The sequence below is a fragment of the Aethalodelphis obliquidens genome, unplaced genomic scaffold (genome assembly GCF_003676395.1).
Source record: "Aethalodelphis obliquidens isolate GAN/ISIS:26980383/991018 unplaced genomic scaffold, ASM367639v1 scaffold1, whole genome shotgun sequence".
NCBI classification, from domain to species: Eukaryota; Metazoa; Chordata; class Mammalia; order Artiodactyla; family Delphinidae; genus Aethalodelphis; species Aethalodelphis obliquidens.
The window spans coordinates 8,596,049-8,622,123 of NW_020837945.1; the positions used below are offsets into that span (position 1 = coordinate 8,596,049).

At 53.9% G+C, this 26,075-nt stretch overlaps 1 protein-coding gene across 3 annotated transcripts in view; it reads right to left on the reverse strand.

The window, feature by feature from the left end:
• The window catches only part of SIM2 (SIM bHLH transcription factor 2), a 46,294-nt gene extending 31,925 nt beyond the window's left edge, over nt 1–14,369 (reverse strand). For 2 of the 3 annotated variants that reach the window (XM_027100134.1, XM_027100078.1), the window contains exons 1-3: nt 13,416–14,369; nt 5,069–5,151; nt 2,006–2,095 (exon numbers count right to left, since the gene is read on the reverse strand). In XM_027100134.1, the coding sequence (XP_026955935.1) occupies nt 2,006–2,095; nt 5,069–5,151; nt 13,416–13,590 (348 nt within the window). In that variant the 5' untranslated portion in view covers nt 13,591–14,369. The remainder of the gene's footprint in view (nt 1–2,005; nt 2,096–5,068; nt 5,152–13,415) is intronic. The other variant, XM_027100177.1, reaches the window with a different exon arrangement.
• Nucleotides 14,370–26,075: the final 11,706 nt, after the last annotated feature.

Here is a 26,075-nt window from a genome sequence, read left to right on the forward strand (position 1 = left end):
TGCCAGAACATTCCCCATGACTAATTATCCCTAATATGTGCCCACCAAAGGATGCTATTTGAAGCGACTTTTGTGCTATTTGAAGTACAGTTCTAATGAAACTTACAATGCCTGGTTTTGTGGAGCTCCCTATAGTTTATAAATCACATGGGCCCTTGGTATGTTTCTCACTATGATCCTAAAAGAGTAGTAGAGCGGGCATTATTTTCTTATTTAAGTTATGGTGCAGAGAGGTCAACTGCCTGCCCGTATCAGACAATGAAAACCATACAACAAAATGCATTTCCCTTTTTGCTTTGACTGCTAGGGAGCTCAGATCTAAATTTAATATTCAGTAAAGGTGACTCTATCAATTTTAAAGTACGTTTGACCAGTCATTTTCTTTTTTGACCAGCCATTTTTAAAGTATGTGAAATGTTTCGTCTTGTTTGTGACATTATTATAAGACTTATCAAAGGTTTTATAAGTTACAATTTAAAAAGTTAAGGAATCTGATCAAGGGCACTCAGCCACAAATCAAGTCAGGAGTAGACACCAGGCTGGGTCTAACTAAAGGGCCTTAAATAATTCTAAATATTCAGAGAATAATGAGGTGGAAATTCAGAGAATAATAATTTTGGAAAATATAAAAAGAGAAAATTTCATATTTCCAATAGTATGTCCCATTCTACAAGTACACTAATCCCATGAGTCACATAGGTGAAAGAGACAAGCCTTAATAAATCTCATCTGGGAGACCCGGTATCATAAAAGAAGAGAAGAGGAAGAGAACAGAAAACGCCAAACAATTTTAATATGTGATTCGTTTTAGAAGACTTTGCAGAAGAAAACACACAGGCGCAGAAACCCACTTGGACATGGATAAGGATATACATCCATTGGAAAAGAAGGTTGTAAACAAATGGAAAGTTTAAAAACATCTTGGCAGAAAAAGAAGAGGAATACACCAGATGCAGGTTTCCAAATTGGTAATTTTGTTTCTCAATGAGAAAGCCAAAGCCACTTTAATTGGCATGTTTTATTTTGGCTTCACTACAGGGGGAGGCTGGTGCAGCACAGATTATTCATGTGCCTCCTGGGAGCCCATTTCCTGGATCTAATTAATTCTAGTGTGTCTTCAGTTGTAATGAAAAAAAGCACTCTGATAATTCACAATGTAAAGAAACATTTAGCCCCTATATGTATAAAACAATGTGACTCTTAGAATCATGATCCATGCTTGTGAAACCAGAAACGTGAATGGCAACAATCAGTAGACTCTCCCACCATCCGGACTGGCCACAGCCCAGACAAGGAGCCAAGTCCTCTACCAAACCCTTGGCTTGACAGGATAGAGAAAACAGTGCACCTCTCTCCTCTAGGGAATGAACCCCTTTTAGAAGACAGTTTCAGAAAAATAGGTAATATTTAAATGTTCTGAAGAAACCAGGACCTTGCTGTGCAAAACAGTAGTAAACTGAGTTTTATGGCTTTCTATCACAAGCATATAAAATGCTTTACTGAAACGACCACTGAACTGGAAAAACTCAGGAAAAATTACCCTGAATTCCATGTGAACACTCATAAATCTGCCCCCACCCTTTTTTCTCTCCCCAAAGCACATTCCACACAAAATCCATGTTCTACATCAGCTTGCCTCTCTTTCATAGCAACTCACAATACCACGTGCAGACCGTCAAGCGTGGACTGAAAAATCTCCCTTTGTGAAGCTCTTGTTAGCGGCAGAGAACTTTACTGTATAAGCGGAGTCCAGGCTATTGGACAAGGCTGACTGTTGCAAAGACATTAGGAGGCATTAGCCCCAAAGGAAAAAGAAAGTAGAAAAGTGAAACATAACACGGAGAAGAAAAGCCCCGCGGGCCGGCCGAAAAAGACGATTTTGGATTACGTTCAGGCACAAAAGTAGACACTAGGACGGACTCATTTTCAAGTTGGGTAAGGCTGTCAAGATCCGCCAACGCTTAACTTATTACTTTGGTTGTACATAAAATTAGTCAATACCCACCTGGGACAAGCCTAAATGTACAGAAGCTGTTTCCGAAATATACATGATTTTGCCGTCAGACGCCACCACAAACACAAATCCATCCAAAGTCTGCAAAAGAAAAAGCACCAGGGTAAGAGATAGCAGACAGCAGAGTTAAATCTGATCATCGTACTGGCACTGGGATGGAGAAACGTATAAAGTATTCAATCAACGCATATTGTTAAATGCAGAAACGGCGCCCCGGGGCCAAGAGAAGGACTATAGGTTTAGTTCCCCAGCCAGGCTCTCAAATGCTTTTAAAGGACTTTAAAAACAGTCTTACATCTACATCACAAAAATCACGCAAAACATTCGAGAAGTCCTATCATGCTCAGTTTAAACGTAGTAGCTTTATTGTTGGGGTTATTTTAGCATTTAGCACAAATCCGGAGTTCTATGGTACTTAGCGGAAAATCTACCACTGTATAGACCATTTCATGTCATACCACTAGAACATAGGCTTTATTCACCACAATTTTCTAGTTATCCCTAAGTACCATTTGAATAACAAATTCCGAACACTACCACTCCCCAGAAAATAAAATACCTGGTTATTTTTAACAGACTATGTCTACAAAATTAATTATAAGAGATCAAACAACCTTTGCAAAATTCCAGGAGAAAAAGTATCAATTTCTGAAAAATTAAAGCTACCTAAATGATATTCTGATTTTGCCTAACTTGGCTAGCCCTCAAAAAAAAAAGTAAAATTATAAGAGGTAATTAAGTCAAATAAAGGGTAATGATCATATTTATGTGTGGCAAGGATAAAAAGACTAAATTAATTTTGAAAAAAGAAAACTGCATTTTATTTACTCATTCATATTTTAGATCCAGAACCAAAGAAAAGCAATAAAGTTGGTGAAAGGCCCATACAACCCACAACATTGCCCCCATAAAAAAATATTCCAAATTAATTTCTGGCCACAAATTCTATTTTTACAGCATGTAATTGAAACCAGATTACCTTTGGTTTTTCTAAATCCGCCCCCTCTTTGGAGGGGGGCCTAAAAAGAATGTAGAAGTGAAACCTGAAAGATATCCTTACATTCTGCGTCTCAAATACAGTTTTGCTGCAAAATCTTCTTTGCCAACTAAGCTATCATTAGCTTTCCCTGTGCTGAGGTTGAAATCAACATCTTGATTATAAGCCCGACTTTCATGTTTCCAACTCGGCTACAAAATATTTCCCCAACTAAACTCCTTCTCAAAGATATAAACTATTCAGCAATTTCTGAAGTTATCCACGTTTTGGCATTTTGCATTCTTGCTTAACTCCGAAATAATTAAAGAGATACATTTAATGAAATAGTATCAGCCAGCCAGCCATATGAGTAAGAGAGAAAAAGTTATCAAAATTAAATTCTGAAGGTTGCCAGCGGTAGCTTAAAAAATAATACTCTTAATGGAAAATGTTGGTTATGCTTTCATAGCTGCAAACGACCTAATGCGCTTGCGAGTGTATTAACTGCAAAGCCGCCCCTCCACAGACACACTCCGGAATTAAATAAACGTACAGTGGAGAAACTTGGGGGCGTTGACTTTGCCGCCAGGTTTTCACTGGAACTCCCTGGCACTTAGTTGTCTCTGATATTAGTGTCACTTATAATATGTAGGAACATCAAACACTTAAAATACCGCGCACGGAGCTGGACCCGAGCTTGCGGGCAGAGCAAAGGGCGCGCGGGAAGGGCTCCAAGAGCACCATTTCCCGGCCGGCTCCCACACCACTAGCTTTATGTTGTAAAAGCCTCGGGTTTCAAATACATCCCGGGATCTTCTCTTCCCCAGCTCATGCATTTAAAAAAATAAATCACGCTAGGGCATTTGGGGCAAAAGAGTTTTGAAAAGATCTGCTTTTGCGAAGCGCGGAGCCGACTCGCTGACCCAAGACACAGAGTTCCGTAGCCAACTTTTTTTTTCCCCCCTTATAAAGAAAACACAAAATAGAAGGAGGAAATGCAAAATAGCTCTCGGTAGGCATTTTTCGGTGGCAGAGACAAATGACGGGAGGGGGAATGAATCGGGTCGTTGATGAGGCTCTGTAAAGGGCATTTGAAAGATTCCGAGACACGAGGCGTTTCTGTGCCCACCTAGCGCCAGCCGCGGACTTGGAAGTGGCCGGTCGTGCGCACGGTTACCCCACCCGAGCCCCAGACACCGCGAAGGAAATCCGAGGTCAGGGGCGGTTTAGTAACCGCGGACTGAATGGCTCCGGGCTGGGGCGCTAAGCGGCTGACACAAACCAAGTAAGGACTTCCTCCGTGAGCCAGGTGACCCCGGAGGTCGCACCATGTTGTGAGCCGGACCACTTGAGTTGAACAAGGCTCCACCACTGGCTGTGGAACCTCAGGCATGTTGCTTAACCTTTCTGTGCCTCAACTTCGTACTCTGAAAAAAATGCAGTTAAAAATAGAACACACTCTAGGTGGCTGGTGAAGAGAGATGATATAGTAAGATTCAGAACAGCTGGCCGGTAGCAAACTCTCAGTAAATGTCAACTGCTAATAATCGTTGATGCTGTCTCTCTATTGCAACCTCTCCAGACACACACAATTGTCAGACGCTTTAGGCTCTGCCTCCCCCTGGCTCAGAGCAGCCGGATCACTCCTTCTCTGGCTCCGGCGCCTGGCACAGCGTCTGGCACAGAGCAAGAGCTCCATAAAAGTTTGCCGAAGGAAGTAAGGTTGGAGAGGACTGAACCACACCCAGGGGCGCGCTTCGGCCTAGGTCTCGTGGGCTAGAGAGTCCTGGGGCTGGGGCGGAGGAGAGGGTGCCAGGTGTGGGGTTGATGGGGGGCTGGTTGAGCGGAATCCACCCGCAGTCCCGGCCCTCCGAGGGGAGTTGGGGGGAATTGGCCCGAAGTCCGATCGCTGCCTCGGGAGACCTCTGCAGCCTGGGGGCGGCCTGTGGATCCGCCCGGGGCTCCTTGAGGAGGGACCCCTGGAGACTGGGACGGTGGGGTCGGAAGGGAGCCCCTACCCGGGCGGGCCAGGGCCGTTGGTGGCGGCGGCGCTTTTCACCCCGCGGCGGTCCTACTACCTGCAGCAGGTGCGATCCCAGCTCCTTGGCGACGCTGTCCAGGGGCCCCGCGCGGCTCGGCTGTCCCCACGCGTCTCCTAAACCTGGACGGGGAATAAGGCAAACCGGTAAACAGCAGCGCCCAGCCAGGTGCCTGGGCACCCGGCGCCCCGCCAGCCGTCGCCCCTTTGCCTTTGATTAAAAAGTAAAAGGCCAGAGGAGAAATTCCCGCCGAGGCCTTGGGTCCAAGCCGGCCAGGCCCACAGCTCTCGTGGGTCGCCCACGTGCTCACGGCTCTGAAATTGCCGTTTTATTTGAAATGCCACAAAGTAATCTAATCTGCTGTGAAATCCGCCATCCTCGTAGCCAAACGGGGATATCGATTTGACCAGTAAATATTCCCCCAAGGGTCCTTCCTCTCTCCCTTCCCTGCGCCGCCGGCAGCCATGCACTTTCCCAGACAGAGAGGCCCGAACGTAAAGCCCTCGCCGTCCTGGAGGCAGCTTTTCCGGCATTAAAACGACAAAACAAACCAAAAAACCCAAACTTTTTCAACCCCCTGTAATCTCTCCCCTCCCCCGCCCCGGACTCTCCAGCCCTCACAGGGGCGCCAGGAGCGCCCACACTCTTCTAATCCAAGAGCTACAGCCTGGGAAGGGGTTACCCGGGGGCTTCCAGAAGGCGAACTCCTAAGTCGCCAGCGGCGGGTGGGGTACGGGCCGAAGGCGGGGAGAGCCGTGTGTATACTAGACGGTAACTGGGAGGTGTTTGTTGGCACATAATTGGGGTCTCGCAGCCCCTCCGCTTAACTGTCCCTCCAAGGCCTCCGTTGCTCCCCCACCACCTCCCCGAAGGCCACAGGTGTTACAGAAGGCGCACCAGGGCCAAGGCAGCCCAGCTCGACAGAACATCTCTCTCCTGCGCCCTCGGCTCAGCTGCTGTGTCCCCGGAGAACCCAGGCTTTGCCTGCACGCCCGGGTGAGTTTGCGGCGCTAAACGCCTGCTGGGAGAACCCCAGCCGCTCCCAGGCGTCCTGCTGGCGGCCTGGCCCGAAACCCTCCAGCGAGCGCCGCGGGCCGGGCGCGAGGCCGCAAAGACCGGGGACCGCTGTGCTAGCAACGCCCCCCCATCCCCTGCGAAGAACGCCCCCCAGGCTCTAGGCCCCTCGCGCGCCTCCCACCAGGGCTGCGACCCTGCGGGTGAGCTGTGGGTCGCGCGGGCGCGTCCGTCTCCCCTCCCACCAGAATTGCAGGTCTGACCGGCCCCCTGCCCGCTGCTCCGGGAGTGTGCGACCAGGGACCAGAGCGAATCCGAGGCCCATTCCCAAGACCGAAAAGCCCCTCCAAGCAGGCGGCAGCGAGTGGGTTTCCGGAGAGGGTCGCGCAGGCACACTGGGTCTCCCCACTGTCCTTGGGGCGCCCGGGGCATCGCGGCTTCTGGAACCCTCGATCCTAGCAGGCGGAAAATGCACCTCCAGGCCCAGGGCCCCCGCAGAGACATTGGAGACCCTTCTTTCGGCAATTTCTATTATGCAACTAAGAAAGGGATGGCCTTTAATTCTTCTCCTGGGCTCTAGAATTAGAGGTTTATCCTGGTCTCCCCATAAGGAAGTGGCTAATTTCCACATATTCTGATCTCCCAAATATGATCGCAGCCCCGCACCCCCCAGATTCCAGCACGTGAACGGAGGTGTCTCTTTAACCCCAGGAAATCACTGCCCACCTCACTCTCACTCCCAAGGATGACCACAGTGACCATATTATAGGGCCACTGGCTCTCACGGTAGGTCCTTCCTCCCCAGCCCAAGAGGCCGGCCTACTGGTGGTGGCGTTGACTCCATTTAACCAGAAATGGAAAGAACCAAAAGTTAGAAGCCTCCGGGGCCCTGAATGAAGAAAAAACATAATAAGGGCCCAGGAATTCTGGTGTCCGAAAAGGGACAAAGGCGCCCCTGTAACTGCCCGTTACCCTGCTCCTGGGCCCGTCCCCTGCTTTGGGCCAAGCCATCTTTGCCAGGCTCCCTGTTGACAGTGAGCGCCGCCTCCAGCCTTGGCTCCTGACAGGGCCTGGGGCAATCTGCACCTTCTTCGGGAATGACCCCCAAACCAAACTCCCCTGCCTGGATCTCCCAAAAGCCTTGTCGAAAGCTCTGGCCTCACATGCAAAAAGTGCATTGGCCGCACAGGACAATTTTTCCGTATGATTCAAAGCCCGTTCTCTTACATCATTATAATTTTTCGTTTTATTTCTTGATGCCTCCGCTTTGCCAGCAGGGATTTGGACCTGACACAAGGGGGAGCAGATGGTGGGGAGGCTCTCCTTAAGCATCCCTAGCCCCACGCCACCTCACAGGGTGATAGTGCTGCCAGCTCTTCCATTAGAAACCTCTATGGGCGAGACTTTTCCCCTGGGCCCATAAAAATCTACTTTGGGCTGAATGCAGAGACTAAATAAGGGAAGGTTTGTAACAAAAAAATCATCTTGTTACTATAAAGCCATACATACTCCTGAAAAAGTGAGGCACTAGGCCTGTGGCCCTTATCTGGACCTCACAAAGGGCTTTATTTGTTAGAAAAATGAGGGCAGGAGTGTAAGAAGAGACTGCGCTAAGCTCCTCCAAGGTTATCAGCCATTGGTGGTCTGTTTGGCCTGATTCTGGGAAATCCCCACCCCACCCCATCCCAGTGACTGCAGGGGAGCAAGACAGGGGAGGTTCCAACCCTGGCCTGTAGTTTCCGACCAGGGTTTGGGGTCCTGCTTGCCCTACATGTGTCAATAGGGGAATCAGATGGGCACTCCCTGCTACTGGGAATCCAGCTGGCCAGGTCACTGGGGAGGAGGGTCAGCCACTAGGTCAGAGGGAAAGGGAGCCAAGTGTCCCCTTTTCCCCTCTGCCTCCAAGGGTTCGTGGGTGCTTGCACTTGTACCCACACTCAGCGAGCGGGCTGTTTGGTTTAAACCCCATCAGGCCCTGCCCACCACAGAAGCTATCTAAATATGGTCCCTCCTCTCTGGGCGCTCAGTCAGTCAATCAACAAACAGCTCTTGGGTGCCTGCTGTACCAGGTCCTCAGCCAGGTGCAGGTCACAGACCATAAACCAAATCACACAAACGATCTGATTTCCCAGTAAAGGGGACAGTGTGCAGGGGTTCCCTCACTGTGAGATAGGGTCACCCTCTCAGGTGAGGGTGACACACGAGTTGAGACCTGAAGGAGGCAGTTAGGTTCGCTCCTTCCTCTGGACCCGTGAGCAGGACTTACTGTGGCCAGTGACCAATGGGTCCTGCCCCAGAGAAGGGTCTAGACTCGGCTAAGAACTTCCAGGATGGACAGCGGTTCTCACACTTCCCCGAGGGCAACCTCGGGTATCTAAAATGGTGGCAATTCAGTCCTCTTCTGGCTTTTGGAATGGTTCGCGGTCACTGGGTCCCTGAAAAGCCCGGCCCTTGCACCCTTTTAGAAACCCACAGCTGCACAGCGGCCCAGAGGGTGTGTGAAGGGGGTGGTAGGTAGAGATGCCCCGACAGGGTTTGGCTCTGGGTGGGGGAAGGGAGGGGATTCCAGCCCGGCCTGCCTGGCCACGGGCCAGTGTCGTACATGCACAGACCACGGACGACGCAAGCGCCCGGAGACTTGGTCGCCTGATGCTTAGACCTTGCAGGATGGGAGGGTGCCTCGGCCAAGTCCGCGCCCCGGAGCGCCCCGAGCCGGTCTTGGGCGCTGGCCTCCGGGAGCTGAATCTGCGGCGGCCGCTCTCTACATCCTCGCTCCCACCTCCAGGGCCCCCGCAGTTCTGGAGTTCCCATCGCCACTGCCGAGCTTCCCGCTCCGCCTCTGTGAACTTTCCCTCCCGGACCCGGCGCACAGCCTGGCAGGCTTCCAAGTAGAGATGGGGAGAAGGTTGTAAAAACCCACTTTATTCTAAAAAATAAGTCTACTTAAAAAAAACAAACTACATTATTTCGGGCTGCGGCAGGGAAAGGCCTCGGATCTGTGACTCCATGTCGGGTTAGGGCGAGTTTCTCCTCACCAAACCCTCTAAATCAAAGCGTTTCCATTCCCGACAACAATTTCTAGGACCGCCCTGACCCCCGCACCTCCCCTTGGCACTCAGGGGTGTGTGTATGTGTGTGTGTGTGCGCGCGCGCGCGCATTGAGTGGGAAGGACTCTGCCTGAATGTAAACCCAGACAAATCCAGCCACTGGAATAATTCAGGCCTCCAACCCCATTTACTGTGCGTGTGACATGTTCACTTCTTTGCAGTAAAAAGTTGTGGTGAGTGTTGCAGTTCCTGCCTCTCTCTCGCCCACACCTGTCTGGGATCTTGGTGGGAAGCGGGAAGAGGGGCTCTGTTCTCTTCCCACGATTGGCCTCAGCTTCCAGCTCCACTCCTGAGCTGGGACCTGCAGCCAGTCCCTCCTCGAGCCCTTTCGGTACAAGTGCCCGGAGGGGAGGCCACCCTCTGCCCCACAGCTGGGCACAGGAACCCCAGCTCCTAGGAAGAGGCCTGACCCTGGTGATTGGCCGGGGAGCTCCCGCAGCTCTGACTCGCACCTCCTGGGGCCCGGCGTGGATCACCAGATGGGGAGCTTGCCCTGCATCCTGCCCAGCGTGCTCACCATGCAGCTACGGCCAGAGAGCAGCAGACTTCTCCCACCCCGGGTGCTTCTGTGTTTCCACAGTGCCCCCTCTCCAGAAGTGAAGGCCACGCTGCAAAGAGGGCAGGGAGACCCTGGGCCCCAGCGTTTCCCTGAGCCCTGTGAGTAGCAGGCCTTCCCAACCACATTAACTCACTAAGCTTTCAATTCCGAGTCCACTGCCGGAGCCAGCCTTGCTCTCCTGCCCTCTTCCCTGCCCTTCTACCTTCCACTTCTCAGTTCGCAGTTAAAGGGGAGAAAACGGTGGGAACCCGGAAAACAGCTCAGCTTCCAACTCCAGGCAGTGAGTCCCGGAGGTCCACCGAGTGGGGCGCGCCACCGTTAAGGTCGCATCTGGCCCAAGGAAGGCAGCGAGCTTCACAGGAATGACTGACTGGAGTAAGAACACGGTAGATTTCCACCTGCGCCCACCTGCTTCCTCATACCCTATCCCGGGAACCCTGCGCAGCGATGGAGTTGCTAATGGGCCCATTTTACAGACAAGGAGACCGAGGCCCAGCGGGGCAGCTTGACAGAGCTGAGCCTTGAACCGGCTGTCTGGCTTGCCAGCACCCCCAAGCTTGCAGACTGGCCTCTCCGCGGAGTGTCCACCTGGCTCCAGTCGCCTCTCTGCCCCTGCCCTGGGGCTTCTCCGAGCTCCTCTTTCTCTCCTCCTGCCTGGGGGTCTCGGGATGAAAGGAGCCGAGGCCAGCGGCCTCTCCTGCGCACAGAAGCACAGGCGACACAGCGGCCTTCCCGCCAGCCCTGCCCTCGCAGGGACCTTGGGAAAGGCCCGCCCCTCTCAGGTCTCAATTTCCTCAAATACTGAGGGTTAGTCTGGCGATTTCTGTGGTCCCTCGGACTGTGCTCTTCGTTTTCTAACTCCCAAAGTCCTAACTTGGCTTCTAGATTCTTCTTCACCCAGGGATCCGGCTTGGCTATCACACAGCGAGGCCGCGCTGGGCACATCGGGTTCGCTCGGTATCTTTCCGTTCGTTGCCGGGAGCCGGAGCAGGTCCAGGGGTTCCCGCCGCGGCGCAGGACCGGGCTGGCCGCTAAAGCCTCCCTGACGCCCGCGTCCAGACCCTCGCGGCTCCGCCAGGCCCCGTCCGCCTCCCGCACCGCCTCCCGCACCGCCTCCCGCACCGCCTCTCGCACCGCCTCCCTGGCGCAGTCTCCCGAGAACAGCTTAAATCAGTTTCGGATGCTGCTTCCGCGCTCCCACCCTTCGTCTTTCAGAGCCACGGGAGGGGCGCACGACTCATTTTGCGTAATTGAGGTCTTTCTAAACGCTTCTTTTCCTCTGCCCCAGGCACCCAGCTCCTCTTCTCTCCAGTCGCAGACTGACTGGAGGGGGAAGGTCTGCAGGCCCCAGGCCTCCGAGCGCAGGGAGGCGTCCGGAGGCTGCTGGCCCACCGTGCAGGCGAGCGCCCCTACTCCCAGCTTCAGCGCTGCAGGAAGCGCTGCGGTCTAGATCACCGCCTGCTCCCCATTTTGGAGGAATCGGGACCCCCTTAGGTTCGGGACTATTTCCAAAACTCTAGGGCCACATAGCTCTCCCCGACCCCTCCTGGAGTTCCAGTCTCGATGGTCACGCCCAGGAGACGCCCAGGCGGCCCCTCAACTAGACCACTAGGAACAAAGCACAGGGGCCCGGTGCTCAAGGGCCAGACCACAGCCAGCGCACCCCTGCAACCTGCTCAGGGCCAAGCAATTCGGGGTCCCAAGGCCTGCAGCCTCGCTTCGCAGCACTGGAACCTACAGACCCAGTTTAATGTTTGCAGGAGCAGATACACACCGCTTTCCAGTTTTTAGCCGCTTTCCTGGAAAGGCCCAAACAACAAGTGGCTAGCAATCAGCCCCTTTCTCCAGGCCTCAATTTCTGGCTCACTTGAAATCATTTAATCTTCTGATCATGTCTTTGTAATTTGTATTTCCAGTGGGGTGGGAGGGGGACAGGAGAGAAGGCTTATGTCCTGTCTGGGCTCCACACCTGCTTTGCAGTATGTGGATTAAGAAACGGTTCACCCGAGCAAACCCGTTACCATCCCTCCTCCCAGGGTTGGAAGGAGACTCGGCTCTTAGGAAACCCAATTCTCCTTTAATTTTCACTGAAAACTTCAGCAGGGGAGGAATCATCTCTACGTCGCTGGAGGGCCGACAAATAGCGTCCGCTGGGCCGCGGCTCCCAGCGGGACGGGCAGGAGCGGGGAGGGGGGCCCCTCGGTTGATCGGGCTGGGAAAGGAAAAGAACTTTCCCTTCTAAGAGCTCTGGGCTGTGGCAGCCGGTTCACAGGCTCCTGCTCCAGGGAGGAAAGTGCCCGCCTGGCCGCACAGCGCAGCTGGAAGGCTCCGGCGAGGACAGGCCACCGCTTCTGGCCCCCTCAGCTCCCTGGCCAGTGGCGCTCAGCTCCCCAGCCAGCACGCTGCCGAGCTGGAGGTCACGCTGGGGGCCGGGCCCCAGGAGCTCCAGCTGGGAGGTGGTGTACAGGGCAGTTTATGACCCAGAGACGATTACAAATAACAGGCTTAGGGGCGCCCACCGCAAAGAGGGCGAGTTTACTGACTTTAGGTCGATTGCCGGGCCTGGAGCTGCCTTAATGGAGGCGCCCTGCGCTGGAGAGACACCTGTCGCGGCTCTGCAGCGACCCTCCCCGTGCCCTGTGGCTAAAGTGGTCTCCCTAGGCATGCACCGGCTTCTGATGCTCCAGAGGCTGCCACAGCTCTAGTGGCTCCTCGGCCTTCAGGTTGGGGGGTACCCATCAGGTGCTGGAGCAGAGGGTCTCAGACAAGCGCCCTAATCCCTTCCGCCAGGCCGCGGCCAACATGGCTGGGGACAGAGACATTGGAAGGTGGTCGGTTCAGAACCACCGGGACACCAAAAGGGATGCTGTGGTGATCGGGCCTCCTCCAGCCCTGCTGCTCAGAGGTGCCCGCCTGGCAGCTACTGTCACCCACGGGCCGTGTGCTGGCAGGGAATGCCCACCCAGTGCGCCACCACTTCTGACCGCTGAGAGCCTGCTGGGCCCGTGGGTCCTGGCGACCCTTGCCCACCATGGCTCCTGCCCCTCCGGGCTTATAATCCAATCTAGAAAAGAAGACTATGCTCAGGCCCGCCTGCCATTTCCGAATTAACCGCCTCCCTTTCTCTCCTGCCCCATCTCGGCTCACCTGTTCGAGGTGAGTCTCTCCCACCCGGACCTCCAGAGTCCCAGCCCCAAGAACGGCGAGCAGAGAAGAGACCACCTGAGAGGCCTGAGTCTGAGGCCCAAGTCCCTGCAAGTGTTCTGCTGGGAGCTGGGGCCTGCAGGGCCTGGGCCTCCTGGTGTACTCCACTCTCTCCCAGGGACCAGCAAGCACCCTTCACCTCCGGCCCGGGTGCACTGTGCTTCCCCTCCACGGAAAGAAAGTAAGAAGGAAAAAAATAAAAGGGGGAGTTAAAGAAATGAAGAAAGGAAGGAAGGAAAGAAGAAAGACCAGATTGGACTAGTACGCTCATGGAACGATCTCTGGTTCGCCCCCCCTACCCTCCAGCCCTGGGCCAGAAGATGGCCTGGTGTCTCTGGCACCAGGGCCCTGGCCCCTCTCTCCAGGAGGAGACGAAGTTCCCGGAGCGACCTCCCCAAGATGTTTTGGCACCAGCCGGAAGGCTCAGGCAGCCCCTCCGGGCCAGCTCTGGCCCCCCGCTTGGGCCCCCTAGCGCTCCCGGCCGCCCACCTGCGGCCTCACCTTCGGGAAAGACAGCGCGCATCTTCAGGTAGCTCGTGGTGAGTCGGATGATGGACGCCTTGTCCAGCTGCGAGGTGATGGCCGATGGCAGCGGGAGCAGCTTGGCCAGCTCATAAAACTCGCCATTTTCCTTCTCCCTCCTGGTCTTGGCCGCATTCTTCGACTTCTCCTTCATCGCGCCTCGGCTCCGGGCATATTAGACCCGGCCGTGCTCCAGGCCCGCGGAGCTCCGCTCTGGCTGCAGCGGCGGCGACGGGGAAGGGGGCCCCGCAGACCAGGTGAGTGGGGCGCCGGCCGCGGGCAGGTGCGTGAGGCCGACCAGGGGCACCAAGACGCCTTTCTGCAGCCGTGGGCCGGGAGCTCGGCGCAACCCGGGGACGCCGCCCCGCGCTCCTCCCGCCACCGCCCCGGGCGCAGCCTCCTCCGGGCCGGACTGTCCCGCGGCGACCCGAGCCCTGGCTTCCCGCTCGCTTCGGCTCGCTCTTCCTTCCTCCCTCTTGTCTCCCCTGCCTCGGCTTTCCTTAGGGGTGGAGAGTAGCCGGCGAGGAGGCGGCGGTGCTGTTTAGTCCTTGGCCGGGTGTTCGTACCCGCTGCCGTGAGGCCCCTCCAGGCTGGAGGACGGCACGGGCGGCTGCGGCTGCGGAGCCATGGAGCGGGAGGGGAGCGGACGCGGCTGGGGCCCGGCCCGGGTGCGCTCTCCTGCCCTCCCTGGCGGTTCCCTGTGCCTGGTGATGCGGCGCCCGGAGCCCGCGATCTGTCGCGAGGCGCAGAAGCTCAGCGGTCCACGTGCAACCGAGCCGCGTTTGTTTATGGCGGACCCGCCTTCGGGCGGAGCACTCGGCCGCCGCGTCCCGGGGAGGAGGGGGGGCAGGAAGGGGGGGAGGGACCGCGGCGGGGGCGGGGGCGGCCAACCTCGCCTACCGACCCCACCGCGGCCCCGGAGTCACAGGCGCGCCTCCCTGTCGCTGCCTCCAGGGACTCTCCCGGGCGAGACCCGCGCGCTCCCGGCCTGGAGGAAATCGCGGTGAGTGCACAGGGCGCGCGGCGGGGACCGGCTCTGGCGGGCGGGTCGCGGGACCTGGGCGCTAGGAGGAGCGGCGGGGAGGGGCTGAGGAGGAAGCTAGGGAGGAAGCGGTACGGAGACCTCGTCTGTGGCTCCGGCGCAGGTACTGCGCGGGCGCTGCCTGAGTGCCCTGCGGAATACTGAGTCCTCCGAGCCCGCGCGGGCCCCGAGCCCTCGCTCTCCCCAGTTTGCAGGTCCGAGAGCCGAAAGTGGTGGCGGTGGGGAGGCCAGAGGGGAAGGACCACCCCCCTCCCCAGGAAGCGGCGCGAGTAGGGCTCGGAAGTGACCCTTATGCCCTTTCTCTCCTGTAAACAGGAGAGCGAAAGGAGATTGGCGCCTTCCCCGGAGGGGTTGGAGGCCGCGGGGACGCGCGGATCGGATGGAGAGAGGGGCGGGGGAGCCGAACCTACCGGTGAGGCCTTGCCCTGGGCAGCGGCGGGAACAGGGCCCAATAGTACCCGTCCCTGCAGCCCGATCCAGTGCGGCAGGAATTTCAGGGAAGCCGGCTGGGGCGGGTGCTTCAGGGCGAGGAGCACCGAGCGAGGGTCATCGGACAAGTGTTCGTGGTGGCCAGGGTGATGGGGGCAGGAGGCAGCTGGCGCAGGGAGGCGCAGTCGGAGACTGCGGCCGGCCGTGGGGCGTCCCGGCGCCTTCCCTCAGGGCCACACTGGACCTCGAGTCCTCTTGTATACCCCACCTCACTGTCGGTGCCTGCAACCCCGGAGGATCCTCCTAGCTACCCCGGCCACGAGGTAGCCCCCATCCCTTCCCTTCTAGAAGCCCGAACCCTCCGGACGCAGTGTGGACGCATGCACTGGGAGGACCCCAGCTTCCTGGAGGGCGGGGTCAGAGGGCAGCCGCAGTGGACGCAGGGCGCGGGGTCCTGGGGTCCCTCGGACGTGTGCCGAGGCTGTAGGCTGTGGGGGCCTGATCTGGAGGTCAGCTCGGGAGGGGAGACGCCGGAGCCTTGGGGCCCAGCGCTAGGATCTCCGTTCTAGGTGCCTTCTCTCTCCCCCGGCCCGGGAGGAGCCTGCGGCTCCGCGCGCTCACTGTCGTTACAATGACTTGGTGCTCGCCTCCCTCCCCCGCGTCTGGAGGGCAGGGCCTACAGCGACCTCGTCGGCAGCAGGCGCTCCTGACCCCTTTCCAGGGACCTCTTTGAAGGTCAGAAGTTCGATGGCGTTGGAGGCGTCGTAGTTCCCTCGGTGGGCAGGACATCGTGCGCAGACCCGGGCTCGGCCTCACCTGCCCCGGCGCCCTGCGGAACCCACAGCCGTGGCCTTGCTCGAAACCACCGAGCCGCGCGAGCTTCGGAGTTGGTGCCTCCCCACCAAATGCCGGGCGCATGTAGGAACCAGCGCTTTTCCTTGGGGTTTCGGATCCAGGAGCGCTTTCCTTTTTCCAGCCGTGAGCGCAGAGGGTCGGGGGTGGGGCGCGCGAGCGGCTCGGGTACGTAGTGGCCAAACGCAAGGCTCCCGGCCCGCTTCCCCGCCCGGAGTCCTGCACCCCGCTGCGGGGACAGCCGTGGTCTCCCGGCTTCCGGGAGAAGGAGCTCCAGGGGGGAAGGGATTGCCGGCTGGGCCCCGCCGCCGCTTGCTCAGGCCGCCCCCGTGTGCGCTCTGGCACCTTCCGGGCTTCGGGAGGATTTAAGGCTTCCCTCACCCCCACGATTTCCGATCCTCAATTATGGACCCGGGAGAATTCCTCCTGGGCTTGAAAGGGATTACCCAGATCGCAGAAACATGGTTAAGTGCAAGTGGGAGAAACTCGACAAGTAACAGGAACAGAAACGTTCCTTAAACCAAAGTTCCCGGATTTCACGGGAAATTGTACTTGAGATCTCAATACCCGCTTTTCAGCAGTGGCAGCCGCTGTTGCATCTGCGAGACATGTTCGAATCGCGTGGTGTGAGACGTAGCATAACGGAGCGTTGGAAGATTCACAGATGTTTGGCTGTGGGGCACTTTAGGGCCCACAGTGTGCTCCAGCAAATGCCCAAGCGGGCCTTTTATCACCTTCCCCCCAACACATTCATTCAACACACACACACAGCGCGCGGAGATGGGCCTGGGCTCCCGCACAGCACCACCGAAAGAACACAAAGTACTTCGGCGCGAACTTCGAGGTTTCCCCAGTTGGGAAGAATAGTGATGTCTGCGTGGAATGGCGAAGAAAGAAGCCCTGAGCTTGGATGGGGTCATCCTAGGGCTCTCCCTGCCGAAGGGAAAGCCTGAGGTCCTTAGGACACCCACAGGATAGAAGCTCTGTGTAAATTGGAAAAAGCACTAAACGCGTGCTAATTGGAGTGATCAGAAGCCGGTGGCCGCCGGTTGGGACACCTACTGCGTAGTCCTTGCTCCAGGCTCCTGGTGCAGCGAGTACCTCCTAGTCTATACTTTGAGTCGAAAGTCGAGCGCTTCGCGCAGAGCACGGAGACGGGCCCGCAGGGGAGAAGCATAGGGCAACGAAAGACCCCTCAGTCCCGGGCATCACCCAGAAACGGCGGTTCTCCTACTGGCCCGGAAGGAGTTGGCAGAATCTATAATGACGAGAGGCCGGGGGCAGGAAGAGGGCAGGTGGAAAGAGGGGTCGGACCATGAGTCCAATAAGCTCTTGCAGCGCTTGCGGGACGCCACCAGCCCCAGTCTGTCCTGCTTCCCAGCGCCTAGGCGCACCCCGAGGCGCACGAGCACGCCTCCGCATACCCCCCACCTCTTAGAAATTTTCCATTAGGAAGCTGATCTGGAAGAAATTGAGGCCCTAAGAGGAAAGGGGCGGGGCCCGGCCGCCCCACATCTGCTTGGATTTTCCGCTTCAGATGCTCCGCAACTGTTTTTCCCCGGGGCCGCACCCGGCGCCTACCTGAGGCCCATCCTCCGCGGAAACCGACTTTCGCGTGAGATCAAGGGGAAAACGCGCAGATGTTCCACTAGGGATGGGCTGCTGCGGTGGCAGAAGGGGATCAGAGACTTTGTCCCTAAGGAGGTGGGGAGGGGAAGACTTCTCCCAGGCCTAGCACTAGATTTGGGGGAAGGGGTTGGAAACTCTGAAGTGCTGTTTAAGGAGAACTTCAACCGCCCAAACAAGCCGAGACAGCAGGAAACCCAGGACTATGGACATGTGAACCTATTCGGTTTATAAACTCTTGTCTACACAGGCAATTAGCATGATGTGGTTACTTCAGAAAATCCCGCTTGGGTTCAGTATCACAAATGTGAGTATTTCAAGGCTGGGAGGCGCGTTTGGTCTGAGCTATCTGAAAAGTTACTTCGATTTTTCACTCCTTTCCTTGTGTAAGACCCGTGGAGATATCATCAACTTTTTCTGGGGTCACTGCTACTCCCAGAAAGGCTCGGACAACAGTTACAACATTACTACCCATTGTATAAAAGTAATTACAGATATCCAGAGCCATTTCGCAATGATTCGTTCCTTGAGAGGTCGAGACAGTAACTCGCTCTGCTCACACGTTCCTAAGTAGTAGAGGGAGAGAAGTTTATTTCTTTTTGTTTTGTTTTGCTTTTAATAAGTTGTTTCACTGGAAGTTACCCCTTAGGAGAAAGTGTTCGCTTTTAGGTTGGTCGGCTTCTCTCTGATTATTTGATTACATCACAGTAACTAGGGCAGATCCGCCCTCCTGCACAGGGTCCTGGGGTCCCTTGGTGCTTGTGTGTTCAGTCCTCGGCAGGGTGCCCCAAGTGGCTCTTGGGGGGGGTGGGGCAGGGAGGGGAGGGAAGGAGGCACCATCCAGTGGGGGATCATTCCCACCTCCCAGTCGCCTATCCCGGCCTGCTCGAGGCTGACTCTGCTCCCTGGGATTCCGGAAAGAGCGCAGTCCTTCTCGGACTTGGTTGTCCGGGACGACTTCGGGTTCTGGGATTGCGGGCTTGAGGGGGCCCGCCGGGGCAGTGCCTCCTATCCGAGGGACAGAGTAGCTACTGCGTACTTCTCTCCCTCACTCAAGGCGATGCATTTACGGATCAAAATCAGTGTCACTGGTAATTAATTATAGTGATTAGCACAGTCCCCAGCGAGGGCCACAGGGAGCCACTGAAGCCGCGCCAGGTTTGGGGAAACGGCCACACGTTTCTTCTAATTTTACCTGGGGGGCGGGGGGGCGGTGGTGAGAGGGCAGCCCTTTCCTCTGCACTCCTTCGCTGTCTCCCAGCCCCAGCCCCGCTTTCTCCCCCGTCTCTGAGAAGGTGCCCGGGACTTTGGCACCCCTCCCCGTTGCACACACATCCGGCGTCCTCCGGAGAGAGCGAGGATTCTATTCTGTTGGAGCGCACGCAGCGCCCGGCGCCCAGGGGCGGCGCTCAGGGACCAGCCAGGGATCCGGGCCGTAGGAGAGGTGAGCCGAGTGTCCTGCGCCGACCTCCTGCGCCCTTTCTACGACCCGGCGGCACGAAGCCTCCGCAGCCCGCTCCCAGAGTGCTCTCGCTCCGGCTTAACAGAAACGTCGCCTCAAAGTCCTGGTTCGGGGAGAGGCAGCCCATCCGCTCCCCGGCAAAACCTCGCTTTTCGCCTCCAGCGAGCCCGCGGTCATGTCTGGAAACCCTTGAGCTGGAGGAGTCTTTGCAGTCTGGTGTGCGCTGAAATTCCTCAGTGGTTATATCAATGACATGCCGCCTTGAAATCCGAAAACTAATTAGTTCATTAACGACGGCGCTGAAACCGCCTTTCAAAAAACATCAACCAAAACTTTTCCTTAAAAAAAAAAACTACCCACCAGAGACACATATTTCTGCACATCAAAGAAAGCACAAACATGATAGGCTTAATTTTCTTTTTCTAGCAGGTAATAATAGTAACAGCCAACCCTTAATGTAAGGCTGACTATAATATAGGGCTATTACAATGCTTTAAAGACACAAACTCGTTTTATTTAATTAATATAATTATTAATACAATGTTCGCAAAGCAAAGCGAACATTGAGGGAAACCTCCCTAATCTAAACAAATCTGTAGGAAGAGGTACGCTAATTCATTCGCGGTTTAGTAGAGAAAGTTACAGAAAGGCCAGCGGGCAGGCGGGCCGGCTGGATTGGCTCCCTCCAGCCTGGCCTGAGCGCGCGCAGCCGTCCCAACCCGGGGCGTGAGCATCTTCCTGCTTCGCGCAGATTTTTATTTTTTTCTTTAGTTTTAAGGGCTGGCATGGAAGGCGGGTTTCCTGAGAGGTGTGTATCCTCTTCCATCCGTGGAGAAGGAGGAGACGCCCACAGCAGAGGGCCGTCCCGCGTCAGAGGTTTCGGGCGCGCCAAAGCCAGATTGCAGAGCGGCAGGGGGCCACGCCGGTAGGGGGACCGCACCCCATCCGGCATGGCACGCAGGCGGTGGCGGGGCCCCCTCGCCGGCTCTCCCTGTCCTGGGACGAAATCCCGCTTTGGAACCTGCGGGTCCCACTCGGGGACACGGGCCAAGCTTCAGGCTTCCCCGTCGCCAGAGGTCTTCTCAATTCCGCAGAAGAGACTCGGGACTCCTACTCCCCGCGCTGGGTGAGGGCCCAGAAGGAGATTGTTTCCGACAGACTTTGCGGTGTGGTTCCCGCCTTTTGCGCTCTCAGAGTCTCGGGATCGGCCGCGTGGTTAGAAACGCGGCCTGGGCAGGTTGGCGGAAGGGGGCGCAACGCGCACGGCCACTGGAGAGGCTCAGTAAACACGGAGGGGTCAGGGGCCTCGGTGCGCACGGAGCCGGCGCAGTGCACGAGGGAGTGGGGAACTCGAGAGCACGCGTGCGCGCAGCGTTCACGGGTGGGGCGCAGTGTACACTGGAGAGGGCCTCGGTCCTCACGTAGCCAGGCGGGCGGGGAGCTGGAGCGGACGCGGGTGTGCGCGCTGGGAGGTGTGCGGCACGCTCACTTGCGTGAGTGGGGCCGTGCGGACCTCGTCTGGTGCTAGCCGGTCTCCCGTGCTCCCTGTACACGCTCGGCCTCGTCTCCGCTCCTCCCCCCAGATTTTTTCCACGTGGGAAGTAGGGACCAGAGGGACCCGGGGTCCGCGTGAGGTCTGGGGAGTGGGTGAGAGCTGGTGTATGTGGATGAAGGGAAGTCTGGTGGAAATTAAGAGGCCCGTACTTTCATCTTGGCGTCGCCAAAGATCCCTGAGCCGTCCCCAGCTCGCGCGCTCTTAGACCGAATCTGGAGTCGAGTTCTCACGCTGGCGGCTCAGCTTTCTTGGAGGGAGATCCGGCGCGGTTCCCAGATCGAGGAAGAAGGTCCAGCTCCCCTCCGCCGTTCTTCTCCCCCTCTTAACTGCCCCAAGACAAAATTCCTTTTAGGTGCCAGAGCAAATACGCTGGAAGAGGAGGTACGGGGTAGAGCACGTTTTCGTATAAAAGGAGAATTTTAAATTTAACACTTTTCCTCAATTCAAGAATATTTTCCCTGGCAAAAGTATTGGTTAGCTGATAAACTACAGGGTGGATTCAAACCGTGTGGCTTATGAATATTTTTGGCCCCAACTCCAGCACCGTCTTCATTTTTTAGAGAGCGGAAACAAAATAATCTTGGTTATAGCACCAACGTTCTTTTCGCCCAGCGGGTGTAGACAAAGACATTATTTAATCTGACTACGGAATTCTCTGTACTTCTCTCCCAGACGCTTTTGAACCAGGCGGGGTGAGCCTTCGGGGGCCGGGCAGATTTTCACGTTCAGGGGCACTTTGTCTTCGCTTTCCGTTTTACGGGAGGGGTGGTCAGGGTGTGAGTGTGCGCGTGGCTTCATGGAGTTGTGCAAATGCTACGCCGTTCCCAAGATCAAAGCTCATTAAACCGCTTTATTATGGTGTTGTGAGACTTAGTTTGAATCTTGCATTTCATTTTGAAGCGTTCCTACCGATTGCCGGGCCCTGAGCAGGGCGTGGGGGGCGGGGGAAGGTGGATACTTGGAAGAGTTTATTGCGAAATCTAACTTTTGAATAAATAGCAAGACGGCGAGGGGAAAGAAATGGGCGGTGGTGAACGCCGTCGGAGGGGAGTGGCGCGGTGACCTGGCGAGGCAACAGGCGCCAGGTGCCACGTCTTTTGGGGCTCTCAGCACGGTCTGGACGGAAAGCGAGAGCCTCAAACACTTGTTGAACACTTTAAACACGGTAGTGAGCACTGGAAAGCGCCTGTGTGAGTCTGTTTTACTCCCTGGACCGTTGGGGGCCAGGGAGGGAAAAGCCCAGCTCCATGGCTCCCCATGCACAAATAGTTTTAGTGTTTATTGATGTCTACTTAAAGTAATTGACCAGAAAATACCTCCCTGTTTAAGCAACATAAAGAGTGCTCCTTTGAAAGCTAATTGACCTATTTATATTTCTGTTTAGCTTGATGTCTACATCGTTATTTTTGCAGAAGCTGTCCACTCTGCCAAAGAAACGAAGGTGGAAGCCGGGGAAGCTGCACCTGTAGAAAGTGCTAGAATTTCCAGGCTAACCCCGCCCAACTGTCATTTAAGAGTACTTGGACCTTACCTGATTGTTTGAGATCCAGCAGTTGGATTTTCCTAAGTAAATCCCAGAAATGGAAATTTGTGCTCATTATCGTGCACAAACACTTGAATCTCTGAGTGGCCTGAATTGATCCAGCAGGCAAAGATCCTTCCTGCGGTGGACATAGCAGATCCTGTAAAAGCTGGAAACTTTCAGCCGAGGGTAGAAAGGCAATAATTTAGACACACAGAGAAAATGCCCAGCTAGGAGAAAAGAAAAAATGCTCCAAGTGAAGTTAGAAAATTTATATTTGTACAAAAATCCTTTGAACCTTATTTGACAGTAAATGTATTTTGCTAGTTATGTGGGTGGATCTGAATTTCTCAGCGACCCTCTGCATGTGTGAATCTGATTCACTCTCAGCAAAGATGACTAATGGATCTTTTAGGAATCTATGCTTTAAAGTTGATTTTCTGCATTGGTTGTGGAAGCAGCTTCACTTTAGATACTTTATGAGATGGTTGTCAAGGGAACCTTGGGTAAAATTTCTCAGGAGTGTCTCTAAAAACCATAATTCATGATTAAAAAGTGACTCATAGAAATCACCAGAAAAATTATGGCAAGTTATGTTCAAACATGTTTTTAGGCCATGTGGAATAAATAAAATCATTAAGGTCTGGTTGGGTAAGACCGCCTCTCAGCCTTCCTCTGACTGTGCCAGGAGGACCTGATATAGTTTCATAGACAGGAGAGCAGCCTGTGGAATGTGGGACAAAGGGCATCTGCACTTCCTCCAGGTATTTCCTATATTGATAATACAAGTTATAATTCCATCCGTTTAAAGACCCCTGAATAGTATAGTACAAGAGGTGGGTAAGGTAACACTAAAAGGAGTATCTTTAATAACCGAAGGGTTTGGGTTTTTTTTAAGGGGCAGTAAAGACTGGGGAAAACCCCATGTGATAGAGTCTGAAAGAATGAACCCATTGGAACATAGACCCACCTGATTACAGGTCAGATGAGGTTGTTTGGCACCTGAGTGGTGAAATTCTCAAGACAGACCCTCTTGCCACCAAACTGCTCTGCAGGAAAAAGCAGTTCATTGAGATCCCAAGGTTTTTGCAGTGCAAACCTCTTTAGCTGGTTGTGATATAGGTACAACTGTTTCCTGGTGGAGAAGTAGGGCCGGGCTTGTCAAGGCAACTTAGTGGCCTGCACTGGTTAACGCAGCTTCCAGAGGCATTGGGTTTACAGTCTAACTTATTTTGGGCATTGGTGAACTGTGACTATGTATGTCAGTTGCTAATATTTATGTGGAGAATCAGCATTTACTAGGGAAGTTATTAAATAATCCAAACAGAAACAGTTGCACTTGCTAAAAAACGCTCCCACTGAACTACTACCTAAAAGAATAGATGCAATTTCCAACCCCGTGTGTGGTCACCCAGATGCACCGTGGTGTAACTTATTAAGTCATTTTTGACCTCCTCGCAGTCAACTAAATCAGGGGACTGTGTGGTGAGTCACCTGGCGTGTGCAGGTGGCTAAAACAGATAGATGGAGGGCTGCATGTTCCAGGCGCTCATTATTCATGTGTAGTCTAGAGCTGGCCTCACTTAGGAGCTTGTACATCATGTATCAAAAGGAGTGCAGTTCTTTGCGCTGGGGAGCCCTCCCACGCTCCTGCTAGCACATATGCTGTTACTCATTCAGGAGATATCCCTGGGTGGCCACAGTGTGCCAGGCGCAGAGCCAGGCATTCGCATGATAAAAGTGAGTCCCTGCCATGGAGGCGTTCTCCATCCTGATGATGACCTTGACTGAGAATCTGGCCTTCTAATGTGCATCAAGGTTCTTAGAAATGTTCACAGCTTTTGAGCTAGTAATTCTATTTCTCATCAACTGAGAGATAAGAAACGATGTCCTATGGAAATCATTTCTAATGTGAAAAATGCCTTTTTTTAAACGAGTATTTGCACAGTGGTTAAGAGGGCAAGATTTGGTGTCAAATCTAGTTTGGTTTCTCTTTAACCCTGAGTTCTGTGATCTGTACATTGGGGATAGAAGCTACCTCCTAAGGAGGTTGTGAATTTTAACTATAATCATGTACCATACAATTCCCCCATTTGAAGTGTACAATTCAGTGGTCTTTAGTGTGTCCAGAGATATGTGCAATCATCCTCACAGTCAGTTTTAGAACATTTTCATCACCTCAAAAAGGAGCCCCATTAGCTATTAACTCCCTATCCTCCAACTCCTATCACCAGTCCTAAGCAGTTACTAATCTACTTTGTCTCTGGATTTCCCTATTCTGGACTTTCATATGAATAGAATCATATGGTATGTGGTCTTATGTGTCTGGCTTCTTTCACTTAGCATGACGTTTTCACAGCTCATCCATGTTGTGGGATGTATTGGGACTTCATTCCTTTTTACGGCTGAATAATATTCCATTGTATGGATATACCGCAGTTTCTTTATCCGTTCATTCATTGATGGTCATTTGAGTTGTCTCCACCTTTTGGCTGTAGTGAATAATATGCCTCCAACTTTTATTTTTGCCTTGCCACAAGTTTATGATACATATTTAATACATTTTATAACAAGGAAAATCTGGCCTGGGTAACTAGTACATGTGAGTTTGGCGGTAAGGAGAGGGCAAGAGTGTAGATTTCATCCTTGGATCGGCCAGTTAGCTTAGTACACGTTAAAACTCTCAGATTCTAAGTCATATTTATGGGCTTCATCTGTACGCCCACGTCCAGCAGACTAGTTTATAAGTAGTATTCTTGGTCACCAGAAGAATGAGACTATGAGCTCATCCCCACTAGTCAGAAATCAGCTCTGTGGCTGGTAGCACTGATTGTGGTAACCTATCAGAGGTCCTGAGATTTGGGTTTTGGTATTTTCACTTCTACTGGGTGTTGGAAATGTTCTGTATCTTGATCTGGGTTGTGGTTACATGAGATTCATGGGAAAAATTCATCAAGCCCCATACTTAAGACTTGTGTAAGTTATAATATTTAACGATATGAAAGTTATACTCTGATTAAAGAAAAGAAGAAATGATAACCAAGCAGTTTCCCTCAGATCTCCCTTTCACTCACCCACTCCCAACTGCTGCTTCTTCCTTTCTGGCCATTTCTAAATGACCACAGGCTCATGCCACACAGCTGGTAAGGGACAGAGCTGGGATTTAATCCAGCTCTTACTCACTTGGTGTGGAGTGTTGCTTTCACTAGGAACTCTTCCAGTGCCTAGAATCGACTTGATTTTTGAGACTTGGCCCCAAACCACATGGCTAATGCGTACTGAGGCTGGTCTAGGGGCCCAGATCTTCTGGATCTGGGGTGCGTGCTTTGTCCGTCCTGTGTACCTCTTTACCCCCAGCACCTGGCATCATACTGGGCATGTAGTGGATGGCCAATAAATATTTGTTGAGTCAATGTTACCAAAGCAGAGTTATCACCAAAGGCCAAGCAGACTGCCCACCTGGCAGTTGCTGGAAAAACCAAGGCAGGAAATTCAATTCTTATTTTTTCCCCATGGCAACATCAGTGGATGCTGGTCTGTCACAAGCACATGGAAAGTTCCCACTGGAGGTATCAGAGCTCTCTGGCAAGACCCGTAAGTGTTAATTTTAGCTTTCAGTGACCGATGCCCTTGTATAACTTAATGGGTCAGTAGGAACATGAGCTAAAGCCAAGATTAGTTGCTCCGAGAGCTTTCCTTTCAGGTCGAGTACTTGCTGAGTTATTCAGTTTGTAGAAGACTTGCTACAGTTTGTAGAAGACTTGCTACTTGCACATTTATTAGGAGAGAGTTTCTGCTGTTTTGAGTCTAGCCTAATAATTGTAAGCAATTCCTTAAACATATTAGCAGTCTATCCTATCTATCAAATTTTCCCCGAGTTCATGCATTAAACATGAGTTCAACTCACAACGTCAAATGCCAAAAGGCTATAGCAATGACCATAAAACAAACAAAATACTTGCATGTCCCTAGATATACTGAGTTGAAAGATACATAGGTTGAATGTCAATTACTTGGACTAAGGAAGTGAATATCTGCAGGGGTCTCCATGTCTACCCAATTTTCCTCCTTGAGTCCCGGCAGGAAATGAGGACGTTCTATGTAGAGAGGAGACGCCTGTGCTTCCGGAGGGATAATATCTCAGCCGCCAT